Genomic DNA, 17345 nt, shown 5'->3' on the forward strand with positions numbered 1-17345 from the left:
GACAGTTTTTTTCCACTGGGCCATCACTCTCCTGAACACTTAATTCCCACAGCACTGTCTTAGGCCTAAGAAATTGACTTATGTAATAGGCTGTATTGCTATTATCATCTTCTCATTTCTCATATATTCTCATCTTTCCTACTATTTTCTCCTATTAGTATCTTATGATTTATCACTTGTTTGTATCTTACGATTAATAGTTGTAACTATGATTTATGATCTATGACCATCACTTTATTGTTGTATGTGTGTACACTGAGAGCTTATGCACCAGTGACAAATTCCTTGTGTGTCTAATCATACTTGACCAATAAAGAATTCTATTCTATTCTATTCTATTCTATTCTATTCTATTCTATTCTATTCTATTCTATTCTATTCTATTCTACAATCTGTCTATTCTATTCTACTCTACTCTACTCTTGTTTTGATAAAATGTGGAAACTACATTGGATAGAAAATTGCCCCTACCAATGTCAACGTTTGCCTCGCACCTTGGAAAAATAGCTGGATTTGACCAGTCCCATGCAATATGGACAACACTGAACCAAATTTGACCATGGGTGATGTACAGACACCCTCTAGAAGTGAGGCAAAACACCATCACTGATGGTGATGTGGGTCTGAAAAACAAACTATCCAAGATATAGTGACACAATGCCAAAATAGAGCCTATGATGGAGGCTTCACTGATTTCCTGGCTGTGACAAACGAAGCAAAACTATATCTGTAATCTAGACGTACATTTATACTATATTAGGTGTTATATTTTATAGTTTGCATTTTTATCTCCTGTGTTCTTGTCGAAATGTGATGAAAATGTGCCATGCGATCAATGAAATAAATACATTTCCTTCCCCGTCTTTCTAGGTGTCCTTTTCTTCTCAGATTCCTGTGGCCTTTCCATCGGGCGACGCCAGCTCCCTCAGTAAACACATCATGATGTACGCCTGTCCAACCTTCTCCAAGGAAAGCACCAGTGTCCCAGCTTGGAAAAGAACTAGCGTTTCAGACAGCCTGTCTGGATGTCGACGCAGCAGATTCCAGGATCAGTCCAGTGGAAACTTGTGCACTCCCACCGTCATGATGATCTCCAAACACATCGACGGCTCTTTAAATCAGTGGGCTGTTTCCTTCGTGGACAAATCCGCCTTTACGACCGTCCATACTGTAACTCACAAGTTTCGGTACTGTGGCCATCGGTTTCACCTCAATGACCTGGCTTGCCATTCGGTGCTACCCCTGCTGCTGACCTCGTCCCATCACAATGCCCTGCTGACTCCCGAGGTGGATGCCCCCTGGGACTTGGAAGGATTAAATAAATCTGCAGATCCCATGCATCCCACTCTGAGGACCCCAGCCAAGCAGCATCTGCAAAATGCAGCCACCCGCACGTTCTACAACCCGGATGCGATCTACAGTGAGCTGATCCTCTGGCGAGTGGATCCCATTGGGCCTTTGTCCTACACAGGAGGAGTATCGGAACTGGCGCGCATTAATTCCCTCCATACTTCTGCTTTCTCGAACGTGGCTTGGCTCCCAACTCTTATCCCTAGCTATTGTCTGGGTCAGTACGATTATCTCATATCTCCCAGCATAGGAAGTAAGACTGTTCATTCTCCCTTTGTCGTGTGCAAGTAACCAAGAACAGGAGTTGAGTTCAAAGCTCTAAAAGTTTATTACATGCTACCTCTACACAAGAATCTGATCTGGTAATGGTCATGCCAAATAAGGGTCAGCAGGATTTATGGCGGGCTGGACTTGGGTCTCTTGTAGCTTCACGATGACTCCAAGCTGATGGCGCATTTAACTCTGCCCTCCAGCTCAGCCTGCTCATCTCCTATACCCAGTGGAATGACTTGCCTCCAGAAGTTGTAAGGGCTGCAAAACTGGAGGTTTTTAAGAAGGGATTGGACTAACATTTGTCTGAAATGTTATAGGCTTTCCTGCTTGAGCAAAGAGTTGGATTAGAAGATCCCCAAGGTCCCTTCCAACTTTGCTATTCTTTTACAAACTCCTAAACTGTGTATGTAGGAGACAGATAATGTGCTAGTTGTACAGCCGTCAGTCCTCCTGGGTAAACCAAGTAGGCAACACAACTAGATAAGCTAAATTTATTTTATTGTAAGGCTACCTTAATAGAATCTTGCAAGTCTAAAAGTACAAAACTTCCCACTGCCCCTTCTAACTGCTTGATCTATTAGGGCAGGTCCTTCCTAAGTTTCTTCCTCTGACCTTAAGCCATGGGGACCCCTCACTCGCTTATCTATTTTCCCCCCCTAGGCAGCACCTCTTATCCCCTTTCATTCTCACATTCCTAAAGGTTTCAAATTTGGATCTGGCATACCCTTATTTTTGTTTTCTCCAAAACCAGGTGCTTGTTTTAATGTAAGGAGGGAAACGACTACTATCCTCTTGCATTTAGATCCTTGGCATTTTTAATTTTCCACATGGTAGGACCTAACAATATAACAATATATAGCTTGTCTAGCAATAATCATTGGACTGTAAGGCTCTTACTCGATGCTAACTTGTTCTCCAATTAGGGACGTACTGCAATTCAGCCAGCGCCTGCTTCGTGGCCTCAGACGGGAAGAACCTGAGGTTGTATCAAGCTGTAGTAGATGCTCGGAAGCTGTTAGATGAGCTCAGTGATCCCGGAGCCTCTGTAAGTTTCGTGGGCAAATTCGATTGGATTTGACTTGATTTTGACTCTCTACTCTCTATCCTACTCTACAGTACAGGTGGTCCTCAACTTAGAATTAGAATTTTCCATTACTAAGCAAGGCAGTTGTTAAGTGAGTAGTGAGAAAGAGCCTGTGGCTTAGAGGTCAACAGAGCTGCCTAACATGCAAGCAGCCCAGGTTCAAATCTCAGAAGGGTATAGCTGGCTGATGAGAGCTAAGGAGCTTGAAATAGCTATACCAGCTTCCCTTTAATTCTTTGTTAGCAATCCAAATTTGCCAATGACAGCATGTAGCTCAAGAATCCAAATAAAACTCTACGTTCATTCCATTTCCGAAAATCTTACTGTTTATTGAATAGACTGCTTGGTTATGTCGAAGCAAAACTAACTCTGAGGTTTCAACACCATTTCATATACTTAAACAATAGTTTTCCCAGCCAAACCTCCAAAGTTCTTTTACGTAACCCATATCAACGAGTCCACTTTGTTATGGGAACTGTCTGCTTCCAATCCACACCTGTTCTGGTGTCCTTGACAAGGCTTCAGGCTCTCATGATCTTCAGCTGGATCGAAGAAGTTTCATTTCTCTATCTAGCCACTTGAAAATCATACCTCCTCCCACTTAATCAAAAGACAAGTTGAAACGCAGAGGCACATAGCTGCCGAAGTTTCATCCTTGACAGCCACGGTTGTTAAGTAAATCATGCCGTTGTTAAGCAAATCCACCTTCCCCCACTGACTTTTCTTGTGGGAAGCCAGCTAGGAAGGTCGCAAATGGGAATCACATGACTCTGGGGGCACTGCAACCATCATAAACACATGCTGGTTAATTGCAGAACCGTGAGGCTGCTGCGACATTGTAAGCGTGAGGACTGGTTTTAAGTCATTTTTCTCAATGTTCTAACTTCAAACGGTTGCTAAACAAATTTTTGTAAGTCTAGGGCTATCTGTGTTCGACTCTGCTCTGCTGTGCTTTGTTTTATTTTACCCAAAATGTAGATCCAGATTCAGAGCTGTTGTTTAAACCCCAATATTATTTAAAGTATCTGACAGTGCTGGCTTTGCTCATGTATTCTGTTTTAGAAACTGATTGGAGAAATATTTAACATTGTAAGCCAGCAGTCAACAGCTCGGCCAGGATGCATTATTGAGTTGGATGTCATAACTGACCAGGTAAATCACTTACTTATTATAGCGTAGACTGATGTTTAAGTTTTACTTCTTAAGATTCCAGAGGTAGCCGGCAGCCAGTATTAAAAGCAGTTAAAAACTCAGTTCGCCAATGAACTGTTTCATCCATCCCTTCATTTTAAAACCATTTAAATCAGTGGTTCTCAACCTTTTCTTCACCATGGACCACCAAGACTTAAGATTTAAATCATTACATTTTTTCAAGCCTTCGCGGACTCCCATGACCCACAGGTTGATCTAAATAATTCTGAAATCTAGTGGCAGCAACTCAGATGCTTCAACTAGTCAAAGTTGAAAGGAAATTTCTTCCTTTTATTGGTCTTGAATCTTCCCATATTTAATTGTAAGAGATTCTTCCAGGTTGTAACATCGTCTGTAAAAACCTCTCACTGTGCATGATTTTATATCTGACTGGTCTATGTACCTTCGTTTATTTTCAGTGCAAGCTGTTCTCCAAACAGGGCCAGTTTTTTTTTTAATCTATATGAAAATATTGATTCTGCCTGTTTTTCCCTCAGCACTATTTGACGGGCGAGTCAAGAGGCTCCCGTTTAGTGAGCGACTATGCCCCTGTGATAGGGCTGAAGTTGAAACTGTGGAGCATGTCTTATCATACTGCCCTATGTATAACACAGCCAGAATCCAATTACTGTCTCTCCTTGGAATTGATCCCTCTGGTTCTAATGTTAGTAATCTGGTCTTATATTGTCTAGGGGATGACTCCCCCTATATTACTTCTCAGATTTCTAAATTTCTTTTAAGAGCTGTAACTATTAAGAGGAGAACGTTGTAATTCCCTTTAGCCAAGGCTTCTGGTGTTAACTGTGATTGTATTTTTCTTGTGTTTTCCTTTGTTGCGCTTGCATTTTGGTCTGTGACTGTAAAATAAAAAAAATTATTATCATTGATTCTGCCTAATGATAGAAGCCTTCTAAGCAGGTGACCGAGCCAACAAAAAAAGTGGACAATAACAGAACAGTCTTTTTAACAAAATGCAAGCAAAAATAAATTTTATAACCGCATATATTTCCAACAGAGTTTCTTCAAATTATAGAAAGAAATGAAAGAACAAGTAGTAAAATATCTTGACGTAAAGATATTCTACGACATGTTCCTTCTTTATATACTGGGGAACTAAATTTCCTGAGCTTGAAGGTGTTAAATGATAGTCTGAAAAGTGCTTTTTCAAAAGACAACTGGACTTTGTTTTTCCTTAAAGACGTTTTGCTTCTCACCCAAAGAGCTTCTTAAGTTCTGACTGCAGAAACGTCTTGGATCAAAACTGAAAAAGCTTCTTGGATGAGAAGGGAAACGTCTTCCGAGAAAACCAAGAAAGCTTGGTTGCCTTTTGAAAAAGCACCTTTGGGGCAACCATGATCTGGATGACTGAGAACCTCCGTAGACATGTTAAATGATAGACTCGCTTATTTGTATAAAGCTCAGGTGACAAAATGCCTAATGCCTTGAATAATGCTGTAAATAATTGATTGGAAAGTTATAACTTGCTAATTTTTCTTGACTCTGCTTCTAGTGTGGGTCCAGTACGCAACTACTTCATGTCTTTCAAGAGGATTTCATTTTGGGATACAAGCCACAGAAGGAAGAGGTGGAGCAAAAGGAAACAGAGATATTTTTCCAACCTTCTAAAGGTCTTGTGATGCTTTTAAGCTAATTGTATCTGTAAACCCAGCTTTCCAGAGTGATGGGGTTTATACATAATGCTAAACTATAAAATTTAGTTGGCATACTGTGGCTTGATCTGGGGTGTGAAGACTACCGTTCTGATGGAAGCATTATAGGAGATTTAGTGATGATGGGTTGAAAAATAACCCATGATTAAAAATAGCTGTCCACTCAACCACTGAGCCCTTGTGATGGAGGAAAGGAGAAGGAGGACTTGGGAAGCTACTGATCAAAATCTCATTCAGTCATGAACTAAATGACATGGTTGGTTGGGCAGGATTGCAATCTCATCTTAAAATCTACTCTAGAGAGTAGAGGTATGTACAGAATGTATGTGTGTACATAACGAATGCAGTGCAAGCAGGATTTGGCAGACCACTTTTGGGGGTGGAGGAGAGTCACCATCTCACCAAGCCATAATCCAAAATTTTAGACAGGTCTAGCAGAGTAATCAGCTGAGTGCCTGCCTTCCTTATCACCACTATACACTCAACCAGAGAACGCCCACTACTGTGATGCTCTTGTGAGATGGCAACACGGTTATTTTTTATTGCAAAAAACCAAGTATATGGTATATTTTATTTTTCAACAAGTTGTTGGCCACCACCCTTTCCCAATAAATTATGATTTATTTTTTCTTACCTGTTCTAACAATTCTTGCATTCATTTGCCAAGGTTATAAAATAAACTCCAAACGATTGCAAAGATTATTGCTTGAGATGGATGGATGGATGGATGGATGGATGGATGGATAAATAGATAGATAGATAGATAGATAGATAGATAGATAGATAGATAGATAGATAGATAGATAGATAGATAGATAGATAGATAGATAGATATGTTTATTTTTTATTGCAATATCAAGTATGCAGTACATTTTATTTCTCAACAGGCTATCGGCCCCCACCCTTTTCTGAAAAGTTTTATCTAATTGTAATTGAGAAGGACACCAAAGGCTGTTCGATTCTTCACATGTGGCATTTGCACCTTAAGTCTGTCCAAGCAAATGCATGTTTAGGTGAGTGAAGCTCTTGCAGATTAATACATTGGAATTCATGATCTCCATAACTTTATGTCTTTCATTTGTTTTAGCACTTTTGTACTGTTCCTGATCTGAAAAAAGGTCCCCTACCCCTCCTTTTAAGTTGGATCAGGCTGCTGAAGCTCTTGTAGGCTACAATGCAGTTGTCAACTTTAAAATGTGCATGACTGCAGTCATTCCTAGTTGCCATATAGCATGGAGAGAGGGGGCTTGCCAGGTGTTGCGCAGGGGTAGGCAACCTCGGCTCTTTTATGACTCATGGACTTCAACTCCCAGAATTCCTGAGCTAGCCATGCTGGTTCAGGAATTCTGGGAATTGAAGTCCACGAGTCATAAAAGAGCCAAGGTTGCCTACCCCCGCGCTAGACAAAACAGACTTCCTCTCTCGGACTTTCTCTCATGGGAACCAAGGTCACCGGCTGCTCCCGAGACTGCAGGCTGGGTGTTTCATGAAAAGCCCGCCAACAAGCTGAGTGGGGAAATGTAGTTGCTTCCATAGCTTTGGGGGTGGGACTTCTTAACTTTGTATTGGGGAATTGTTATGCATCTCTTCAGACTTGGCTTCACTTTTGAAGTGCCGATACTCTGTATCAATAAACATGCTCTTTGAGGAATTTGCAAGCCTCGGAGTTCTGCTTTGTTTGTCTCTGTCAATCGGAACCATGACAGCAGTGTTCGTTGACTCAAGTCAAATTGTAGCCATGCTCCTACGGAATTTGTTGGCCAGGATTGTAGTCATTTGCACTTATATCAAGGGAATAAGTCTCCCTGAGCACGGCAGACACTTTAAAACCAATAATGTAAAATTATTTTTGGACCTGTTCACCTATACCAGCGGTTCTCAACCTATGGGTCACGACCCCATTTGGGGTCGATCGACCATTTTTCGGAGGTCGCCAAAGGTGGCGATCCGCCATTTTTCACGGCGCCGTGCACGCGCGCCGCCGCGCATGGGGTTGGCGCAGTGCACACGTGCCGCGCATGGGGGCGGCGCTGTGCGTGCGCGTTACATGCGGGGCGGCGTCGCGCATGCGCATTGCACGTGGGGGTGGCGCCGTGCATGCGCGTTGCGCATGGGGGGCGCCATGCACGCGTGCTGCGCGTGGGGGGTCGTCGCGCATTCGCGTCACGCGTGGGGGCGCCGCCGCGCATGCGCGCCACGCATGGGGGCCACGCCCCCATGCGCGCGGCACCGCGCATGCGCAGAACGTTTGTGTGACGGGGGTCGCCGTCACACAAACGTTGAGAAGCACTGACCTATACCTTGAATGATTACTTCTAAAAAAAAATAAATTAAAAAGTCTGCCTTTGTTTCACTAAAGTTGCTTGTCCGTTATGCTTCTTGAAAGGACCATCTGCTGATGTTTATTCATTGGGACACCAGTTAACTCTTCCTGGGCAACCAGTGGCTGATTCTTCTCCAGAAACTTCATCTGGCACAATGCCGATGCTGCGTTCTTCATCAGTGGCTAACCTTCAGACAGCTAGTAAACTCATACTGAGTTCTAGCCTGGTTTACAGTTACCCCTTGGATCTGCCACCTGGGGTGGAGGTTGTACGAGCTACTCCTTCTGCAGGTAAAACAAGAGGGTGGACAAACTGGTTAGTGATACCCTTTGTGGATGAGCGCTTGAGTTTATCAGCAAATTATGCAAATAGATTGGGAATCGTTCAGAGTTTGTTATATGAAAAGAGCGGGCTATATAAATATTTAAATAAATATATTTAGCCACCATAAGCTTTTATATAAACTTACATGGCTACCAGTTTGTGGAGATTCCTGTAGAATAGGCATAGAACAATAAAGTAGCTAATTTGAACTCTACACGTATGGGTCAGTCTACTTGTTCTGACAATAGACTTGCTTTGAAGTTTGCATTCATCAAATTGTTATTCCTAATTCTAACAGTTAATCTGATTTAATTCAGGACATCTGAGTTCGTCCTCCATCTATCCTGTCTGCCTGGCCCCTTATTTATTGGTGACATCCTGTTCAGACAATAAAGTACGATTCTGGAAGTGTTCCCTACAGACTACAGAAAATGGCCAAAGTGGATCAAAAGAAACCTATTCCTGGAAAAAATGGCCTTTGATGAATGATGAGCAAGAAGACACCACCAGCACTGTTTGCATCGTGGGGAGACCCGTTGCAGTTAGTTGTTCTTACACTGGCCGCTTGGCCATAGCCTACAAGCAACCCTTTCAGCAGAGTGGAGTTGTTTCCAAAGAATTTTCTATGCATGTATGTATCTTTGAGTGTGAGTCTACTGGAGGATCGGAATGGGTTTTGGAACAAACTATCCATTTGGATGACCTCGTTAAAGTCGGGAGTGTCCTGGATTCCAGGGTTAGCGTAGACAGCAACTTATTTGTCTATAGTAAATCTGAAATCTTTTTGAATAAGGACCGGTACCTTATCCCAAACATCAAGCATCTGGTCCACTTGGATTGGGTTTCCAAGGAAGATGGTTCGCATATACTTACAGTCGGGGTCGGTGCAAATATATTCATGTACGGACGCGTCTCGGGAATTGTGACAGAACAAACCAGCAGCAAAGATGGTGTGGCGGTCATTACTTTACCACTCGGCGGGAGCATCAAACAAGGCATCAGGTCCAGATGGATACTTCTGAGATCCATTGATTTGGTGTCATCGGTTGATGGCACCCCGTCCTTGCCTGTTTCCCTTTCTTGGGTGAGAGATGGTATCCTGGTGGTGGGAATGGACTGTGAAATGCATGTCTACGCTCAGTGGAAGCATGCGCTAAAATCTGGGAATGGAGAAGGCGACGGTTTTCCTCCTGATGATTCCCCCGTTATGGACCCATTCAAGGCTAGCTTGCTAGCCAAAAAAGCCAGCATCATTGACGGAGCAGGCATTGTGGATGATGTCTTTGGAACCCCCACCGTCCTTCAGGATGGTGGCCTTTTTGAAGCAGCCCACATGCTTTCGCCAACCCTGCCCCAATATCATCCCACCCAGCTTCTAGAGCTGATGGACTTGGGGAAAGTCCGCAGAGCTAAAGCAATTCTTTCCCACCTCGTGAAATGCATCGCAGGGGAAGTCGCTATCGTGAAAGATCTGGAATCCGCTGATGGGGGCTCCAAACGCCATCTCTCCCGCACGATCAGCGTCAGTGGCAGCACGGCCAAGGATGCAGTCACCACCGGGAAGGAAGGCACGCGGGATTACACAGAGATCGATTCTATCCCACCGCTACCGTTGTACGCCTTGCTGGCAGCGGATCAAGACTCCACCTACAAAACGGAGGAAGTGCCTAAACAAACCAAAGGTCGAGAAGATCGTAGTAAGAGGAAGACTGAGGATCAGTACTCCGATCTTTTCCAGGTTCAGCAGGTCACCACAGATGACTTCATCGATTTTGAGCCAGAGAGAAGGGAGCATAAATCCAGAGTGATTAACCTTTCCCAGTATGGTCCAACGTACTTTGGCCAAGAGCATGCAAGTGTCCTATCAAGCCATTTAATGCACTCAAGTTTGCCTGGATTGACTCGCCTGGAGCAGATGTTCTTGGTAGCCTTAGCAGACACTGTGGCCACCACCAGTACTGAGCTGGATAAGAACCGAGACAAGCACTACTCAGGTAAATAAATAGTCTAGTTTCTTAGGATGCCGCGTAGGTTTAGAACAGTGTTTCTCGACTCTGGATACTTTAAGATGTGTGTGTGTGTGTTTTATTTCTTTTTTCATCCAAGAAGCTTCTTCAGTTGTAACTAACTAGAGGGGAAGGGAAGGATTTATATTCTTCGCAGTCATGTGGTCATTAACACTCTCTCTGAGGGTCATTGAGACCATTTGCAGGTTTAATTCCTTTTTTTTCCCCAAAGGACAAAGGAAAAACAAACAAGACATCCAATTGCTTTTTGGAAAAAGGACCTTGGGGACAACCATGACTTGGATGATTGAGAATCTCCATAGTCCTTTAAGGTGTGTGGGCTTCAACTCCCAGAATTCCCCAGCCAGCCATGCTGGGTTGTAGCCCACACATGTTGAAGTATGGAAGGAGATGGGATGGGATGGGATGCAGGAGATTATGCAGGAACATTGGTTTTGTGAAAAGACAAGAAGTATAATGACCTTGGAGAACTGTACCTTTTTATACAATTCTCTGTTAAATGTGGTTATCCACCTGCTGTCCTATGCAGCATGGTGAATTTGAGGTTATCATGACATCTATGATGCTTTGGTGTCTTTTAGCACAGGGCTTTTCAACCTTTTCACCCATTGTGCCACTTTTAGGATATGGCAATATCCGAGTACTACCAGTCGCCTAGCAAGGTGTCAAAAACCTGATGACCCCCAAAAAATGCTTCATTCCAGCTGATCAGCGCTTCTTCTGGGCTCAGCAGAAGGCCCAGGATCAGCGCCGAGCTCCAGCTGGAGTCTGGTGCTGATCCTGGCGCTTCCACTGAGCCCTGACAGCCCCGAAGAAGCACTGATCCTGGCGCTTCCTGTGAGCCCTGACAGCCCTGCAGCTCCAGCCGTCTCTCGCTCAGGCTTGTGCGGTGCTGCCACTGGTTCAGCTCATTCCCCTCCTCCGCTATCACTTTTCTAAGATGGTCGCATACTATCTGCCAGGTGCCAATGTACCACAGGTGGTACCCGTACCACTGGTTGAAAAGCCCTGTTTTAGCAGAACCCAATCCTCTTTCTCATCTAAATTGTTAATTGGACCAGTTGACTCCAGCTCCTTAATGGCCACACAATAAATAAAGGAATTTTAAGAACTGGGAGGAGGGAGGTCTTTCAGCTGCAGCTGTATTTTTTAATTTGTGAGTCAATTTTTAGACCCCTTTAATAAGTAAATCACCACCCCACGTGTGCGTGGGAGTTTCCTTGTCTTTTTCAGATTTCCCTCACAAAGCAAAATATGACCTTTCTCGCACGCAAATCAATCAGGAAAGGTTCCATTGATTATAATGTCATGCTTTGGGTTGAATAGAAAGCTGTAGTTCAGAGGTCTTCAAACTTGGCCCTTTTATGACTTGTGGACTTCAACTCCCAGAATTCTGGGAGTTGAAGTCCACAAGTCATAAAAGGGCCAAGTTTGAAGACCCCTGCTATAGCTGAAAGGTAAAACACAAGTCCGGTTGTCTTTTGAAAAAGCAACTTTGGGACAACCCATGACCTGGATGGCTGACAATCTCCATAGACATTTCCACCTGATAGATCATGAAAGATGTCTTGGTTTCTTTAGAGGTTTGTGAGTGTCTAAATGCACATCTGCATATTGCTTGGAAAAATGTTCCCAGCTTAAGCAACTGAACCAAATTGTACAGATTTTTGTTTTCTTTGTTTAGTAAAATGTTTGGTGTGCTTTTCCAGGGAGAGACACTTTAGATGAGTGTGGCCTGAGGTACTTATTAGCCATGCGCTTGCACACCTGCCTCCTAACATCCCTTCCACCTTTATATCGTGTCCAGTTACTTCATCAAGGTAATATTCTTTGAATACAACACAAGGAATAAATAAGAAAAATATCTGTACTTTTTTAAAAAAAAACTTTAAATAAAAATCTTGCTTCTATATATTTTTTTAAAAAAATCTTTAAAAAAAAACCTTTAAAATATAATGACATTATATTTCAAAAAATGGAAACAGACATCTTTCGGTCCTTTTACAGGGGTTTCGACGTGCCACTTCGCTTGGGCTTTTCATTCGGAAGCAGAGGAAGAACTGATCAACATGATCCCTGCCATTCAAAGAGGAGACCTCCAGTGGTCTGAGTTAAGAACCATGGGGATAGGCTGGTGGGTCAGGAATATCAACACACTTCGACGGTGCATGGAAAAGGTAATTGGAGCTACTATATAGAGCCAGCTATAATGGTTAGGGCACCAAGTTAGAAACCAGGAGACTGGGAATTCTAGTGCCACCTTAGGCATGAAAGAAAACTGGGTGACCTTGGGTAAATCATCAGGAGACTAAGAGTTTTAGTCTCACCTTAGGCATGAAAGCCAACTGAGTGATTTGGGCCAGTCACTGGGATTTCTAGTTCCACCTTAGCCCTGAAAACTGGCTGGGTGACTTGGGCCAATCCCTGGGAGATTGAGAGTTCTAGTCCTGCTTTAGACAAGAGAGCCAACTGAATGACTTTGAGCCAATCACTGGGAGTCTGGGATTTCTAGTCTCGCTTTAGACATGAAAGCCAGCAGGGTGACCTTGGGCTAGACCTCTCTCTCAGCCCAACCCATCTCATAGGGATATTTCATTATTCTTCCATCCCACCATAACCTTGCCGCAATCATCATACACATAATCCCTGGAGTGATATCAACTACCTATTTGTGCATTGTTTTCCTGGAGGAGATAGAATCAGAGTGCTTTTCCCATATCCGTCAGTTGTACAGTTTATTTATTTATTTATTTATTTATGAGACTTATATACCGCTTTAAGGACAAGCACTCTCTAAGCGGTGTACACCAGTATATATATATATATATTTACATTGCCCCCAACAATCTGGGTCCTCATTTTACCTACCCCGGAAGGATGGAAGGCTGAGTCAACCTTGAGCCGGTAAGATTTGAACCGCTGACCTGCTGAACACAGTCAGCTAAAGTGGCCTGCAGTACTGCCCTCTAACTGCTGCGCCACCTCGGCTCTTCCGAGTTTAAGGAGTTGTGTCTTGCCCTGAGTGACCCTGTGTGCCGATGACCCTTCTGTTAAATACAACAGGTTGCCAAAGCCGCCTTCCAGAGGAACAACGATGCGCTGGATGCTGCTCTTTTTTATCTCGCAATGAAAAAAAAGGCTGTGGTCTGGGGACTATTTCGGTAAGTACAGCGAGGAAATTGGTCCATGGCCTGGCATGGTTTGCAAGAGGCTTCTGCAGAATTATAAAAACTTGCACTTTGTGATGCTAGCAGCAGCGTAATCCAGGGTGTACAGATGTACTGTAACTCCAGTTCGGTAGCATCAAAGGGACCTATTGTCTTGGCTCAAAATGCAGCGCAATCTCTTTCCACACAGTTCCCAGCACGATAAGAAAATGACCGAGTTCTTCAGCCATAATTTCAGTGAAGACAGATGGCGCAAAGCTGCCCTGAAAAATGCCTTTGCCCTTCTGGGGAAGCAGCGCTTTGAGCAGTCGGCGGCTTTTTTCTTATTAGCGGGATCATTAAAGGATGCCATCGAGGTATGGATTCCAAGCCACAGTGTCTCTCTCAGCGGGAGGTAGGATGGATGGATAGATGGAGAGACATGTTGATCTGTGGATGGATGAACGGCCAGACAGGTGGATACGTGCATGGATGGGTGGATGGATGGACAAACAGATAGTTGCATAGATGGAAGGACAGATAGATAGGTGTATTGATGGACTGGTGGATGGATGAGCAAGTGTGAGGATGGACTGACAGACAGATGGGTGGTTGGCTGCATGAATGGACAGAAACTGATAAGTATATTCATGGATGGACAGATGGGCTGGTGGGAGATTGTGTGGATGCATGAATACATGGATAGGTGTGTTGGTGGATTGATGGACAGATGGGACATTTTGTCAGTGGACTGATGAATGGATGGGTGGGTGGGTGAGTGTTGAACAGACAGACAGATGTGTAGGTGGATGGAAGGTTGGATGGATGGGTACATCAATGGACAAACAGATGTGTGGGTAAGTGGGTAGAAGGATGGACAGATGGATGTGTTGATGGACTGATGGGTGGGTAGTTGTGCTGATGGGTGGATGGACAGGTCAGTGCATTGTATGGATGGACAGACAGATGGATTGGAGAGTGTGTTAGTGGACCATCAAGTGGAGAATTTCTTTTCTTTAGTTCTGCCCTTAGTTTAATGTTGGCTTGTGTGTTATAATTTTGCTTTATGATAAATACATGGTATTTAGGAGACCTTGTTTGTGCTTCCCTTCCCACCCACAGGTATGTCTTGAGAAGATGGAAGACATCCAGCTGGCTTTAATAATTGCTCGCTTGTATGAGTCTGAGTTTGAAATCTCCTCCACCTACACAGCCATCCTTTATGAAAAGATTTTGGGCTGTAAGAAAGATGGAACCGGATTCTGTTGCACAAAATTGCATCCCGATCCTTTCCTGAGAAGTCTGGCCTACTGGGTAGTGAAAGAGTACACAAGAGCCCTTGACACCTTGCTGGAACAAACCCCCAAAGAAGAAGATGAAATTCCAGGTGAAGGAATGTCAGATTATTTGGAGAAACTCAGTCTTGAATGGGGAATGTAGAAAGGTAGATTTGTGGGGTCTTTGGTACTCTCTTGGGTTGTTTTCTTGCAGACATTTCTTTACCCAACTAAGTAACATCATCTGCAACCAAGGACTCTCCACAGCTGAATCCTGAGCTACAGATATTCTCTTCTAAAGATGTATTTGTTGTACAAGATGCTGGTAGTCAAGTTGCATGTTTATAAACATACTTAATGTGGTTACCTTGGCTAGTACTTTGTACAAACTCAATTAGATTTATGTAATTATGGGTCACTTCAGAGAAGATTGTTTGGGATCTTCCTAACTTTACAGAATGGCTTCATTCATAAATGGCTTCAGTAAAATGCCTCTTAATCAACATCTAGATTAATTTGGGTGAAGACTTACAGATCAACAGCCTTGCAAGATCTACCAGAACTGCATGATTGTGTAATTAACCAACTAGCCACCCATCTGCCATAGATCATGTAGAGATCTTGTAGCAAGTTCAAAGCCACCAAATAACATTCTATGAAGATTCTCAACCATCCAGGTCATGGCTGTCCCAAAGATGCTTTTTCCAAAAGGCAACTGGACTTTCTTGTAGTCTTTCTTTGAAAACATTTTGCTTCCAAGAAGCTTCTTTATTCTGACTGATTTCTATTCCCCACCAGTCAGTTAGAACTGAAGAAGCTTCTTGGATGAAAAGCGAAACGTTTTCAAAGGAGAAAAAATATTTTCTTTAAAAAAAAGCAACAACAACAAGACTGTCCAGATGTCTTTTGGAAAAAGCATCTTTGGGACTACCAAATAACATTGCCTGTCTTGATTGGGACTCACAGATATTCTTTGGTCTCCAAGGGGCCACTAGGCTGCTAAATTTGGTGTGACAGATGTTCAGTGTAAGCTTCAACGACCTTGTTTCCATTTTCCCTAGTTATTGTCAAATCCTGCAACCCCGTGGTGTTCAGTTTCTACAACTATCTGCGTACCCACCCCTTGCTCATCCGAAGGAATTTCTGCTCGCCCGATGGGACATTAGCAACGTTGGGATTGCAGGCAGAGAAAAGTTTTGTGGACAAGATTAACCTCATTGAACGAAAACTCTTCTTCACCACTGCAAATGCTCATTTTAAAGTCGGTTGCCCTGTCTTAGCCCTGGAAGTGCTTTCAAAGCTTCCCAAAATAAGAAGCAGGTCCACACTTTCACCCAAGAAAGGGGAATCCACACCAGTAATGCAGAATGGTCTGGAAGTAGACAAAGGCAGCACAGCAGATTGGTCACAGCCGGTGGGCACCACGGAAGCTCCTTCCCTAATTGACTGGAGCAAACCAATGATAACATTTGAAGACGAACCTCTGAAACTTGACTGGGAGAATGACCAAAGCAGTTTGCTTGAGGAGGAAGAGGAGAAAGGTTTGACAATGAATGATCTGGACAGTAAAGAACAAGAGGCCCCAAGTCCTGATCCCAGTCAAGGCAAGGAAGGCGAGGTCGACAAAACGGAGGTCGATGTGATCGCTGAACAACTCAAGTTCCGCGCCTGCCTCAAGATCCTCATGACGGAGTTGAGAACGTTGGCCACCGGCTACGAAGTAGATGGCGGGAAACTCCGGTTCCAGTTGTACAACTGGCTGGAGAAAGAAATTGCTGCCTTGCATGAAATTTGCAACCACGAGGCCACCCAGGGCAAAGATGACGGCCAAACCGATGGCCAAGTCAGCAGGGATCTCTTGGGTCACGAAGAGATGGGGGAGATGACGCCGGTGGGCTCCTACGAGAGGCACCAGATCGAGCGGCGACGGTTGCAAGCCAAGCGAGAACACGCCGAGCGGCGGAAATGGTGGCTCCAAAGAAACCAGGCGCTTCTCCGGGTTTTTCTAAGTTATTGCAGCCTTCACGGGGCACAGGGAGGCGGCCTGGCTTCCGTAAGAATGGAGCTGAAGTTCTTGCTACAGGAGTCTCAGCAGGTAAGAAGGCTCACCTGGGGAGGTAGCATCCTCACTACATTTCTGCAGTGGTTCCCCTTACCCAAGTAGTCCCCGGTTTACATCTATTCGTTTAGTGATCGTTCCGAGTTAAAACAGCACTGAAAAAGAGACTTAGGACCATTTTTCATATTAAGATCATTGCAGCATCCCCATGTTCACGTGATCAAAATCCGGACACTCAACAACTAACTCATATTTGTGACGGTTGCAGTGTCCCCTTTTGCAATTTTTCTGACAAGCAAAGTCAATGGGGAAGCCATAAGACAAGGACTACCTGAAAAGTCTTTGCAATAAAGCAGAAAAAATGCATTTAGGATTTGTGTTTTCAAGATTAGAAAGAACTCATCTGATATTCCCCATGTAAATTGAGGAGAAAATTTCAAAGTGGAAGAGACCAAATAATGCTCGTGAAGGCATATTTATATGTACAAATTAACTCTTGACTCTTGCTGTAGTTTCTATTATATTTTCCAGTTGGATTTATGATTAAATGGATAATAGAAAAAAAAAGTAAAGGGTTTTTTTTCCTCGTCACCTATAAAGTAAGAAGCTTCTTCTCTGTA

General features: G+C 43.6%; 1 protein-coding gene across 9 annotated transcripts in view; it reads left to right on the plus strand.

The window, feature by feature from the left end:
• Positions 1-17345, plus strand: part of DMXL2 (Dmx like 2) — a 68610-nt gene that overhangs the window by 25404 nt on the left and 25861 nt on the right. For all 9 annotated transcript variants that reach the window (XM_039358862.1, XM_039358864.1, XM_039358855.1 and 6 more), the window contains exons 12-24: positions 871-1567; positions 2547-2668; positions 3770-3859; positions 5409-5526; positions 6456-6581; positions 7955-8182; positions 8534-10210; positions 11953-12063; positions 12251-12420; positions 13307-13404; positions 13601-13766; positions 14512-14776; positions 15728-16761. In XM_039358862.1, coding sequence (XP_039214796.1) covers positions 871-1567; positions 2547-2668; positions 3770-3859; positions 5409-5526; positions 6456-6581; positions 7955-8182; positions 8534-10210; positions 11953-12063; positions 12251-12420; positions 13307-13404; positions 13601-13766; positions 14512-14776; positions 15728-16761 — 4902 coding nt within the window. The remainder of the gene's footprint in view (positions 1-870; positions 1568-2546; positions 2669-3769; positions 3860-5408; positions 5527-6455; positions 6582-7954; positions 8183-8533; positions 10211-11952; positions 12064-12250; positions 12421-13306; positions 13405-13600; positions 13767-14511; positions 14777-15727; positions 16762-17345) is intronic.

Source organism: Crotalus tigris, unplaced genomic scaffold (assembly GCF_016545835.1).
Source record: "Crotalus tigris isolate CLP2741 ecotype Arizona unplaced genomic scaffold, ASM1654583v1 scf7180000019068.10715455, whole genome shotgun sequence".
Lineage (NCBI taxonomy): Eukaryota > Metazoa > Chordata > Lepidosauria > Squamata > Viperidae > Crotalus > Crotalus tigris.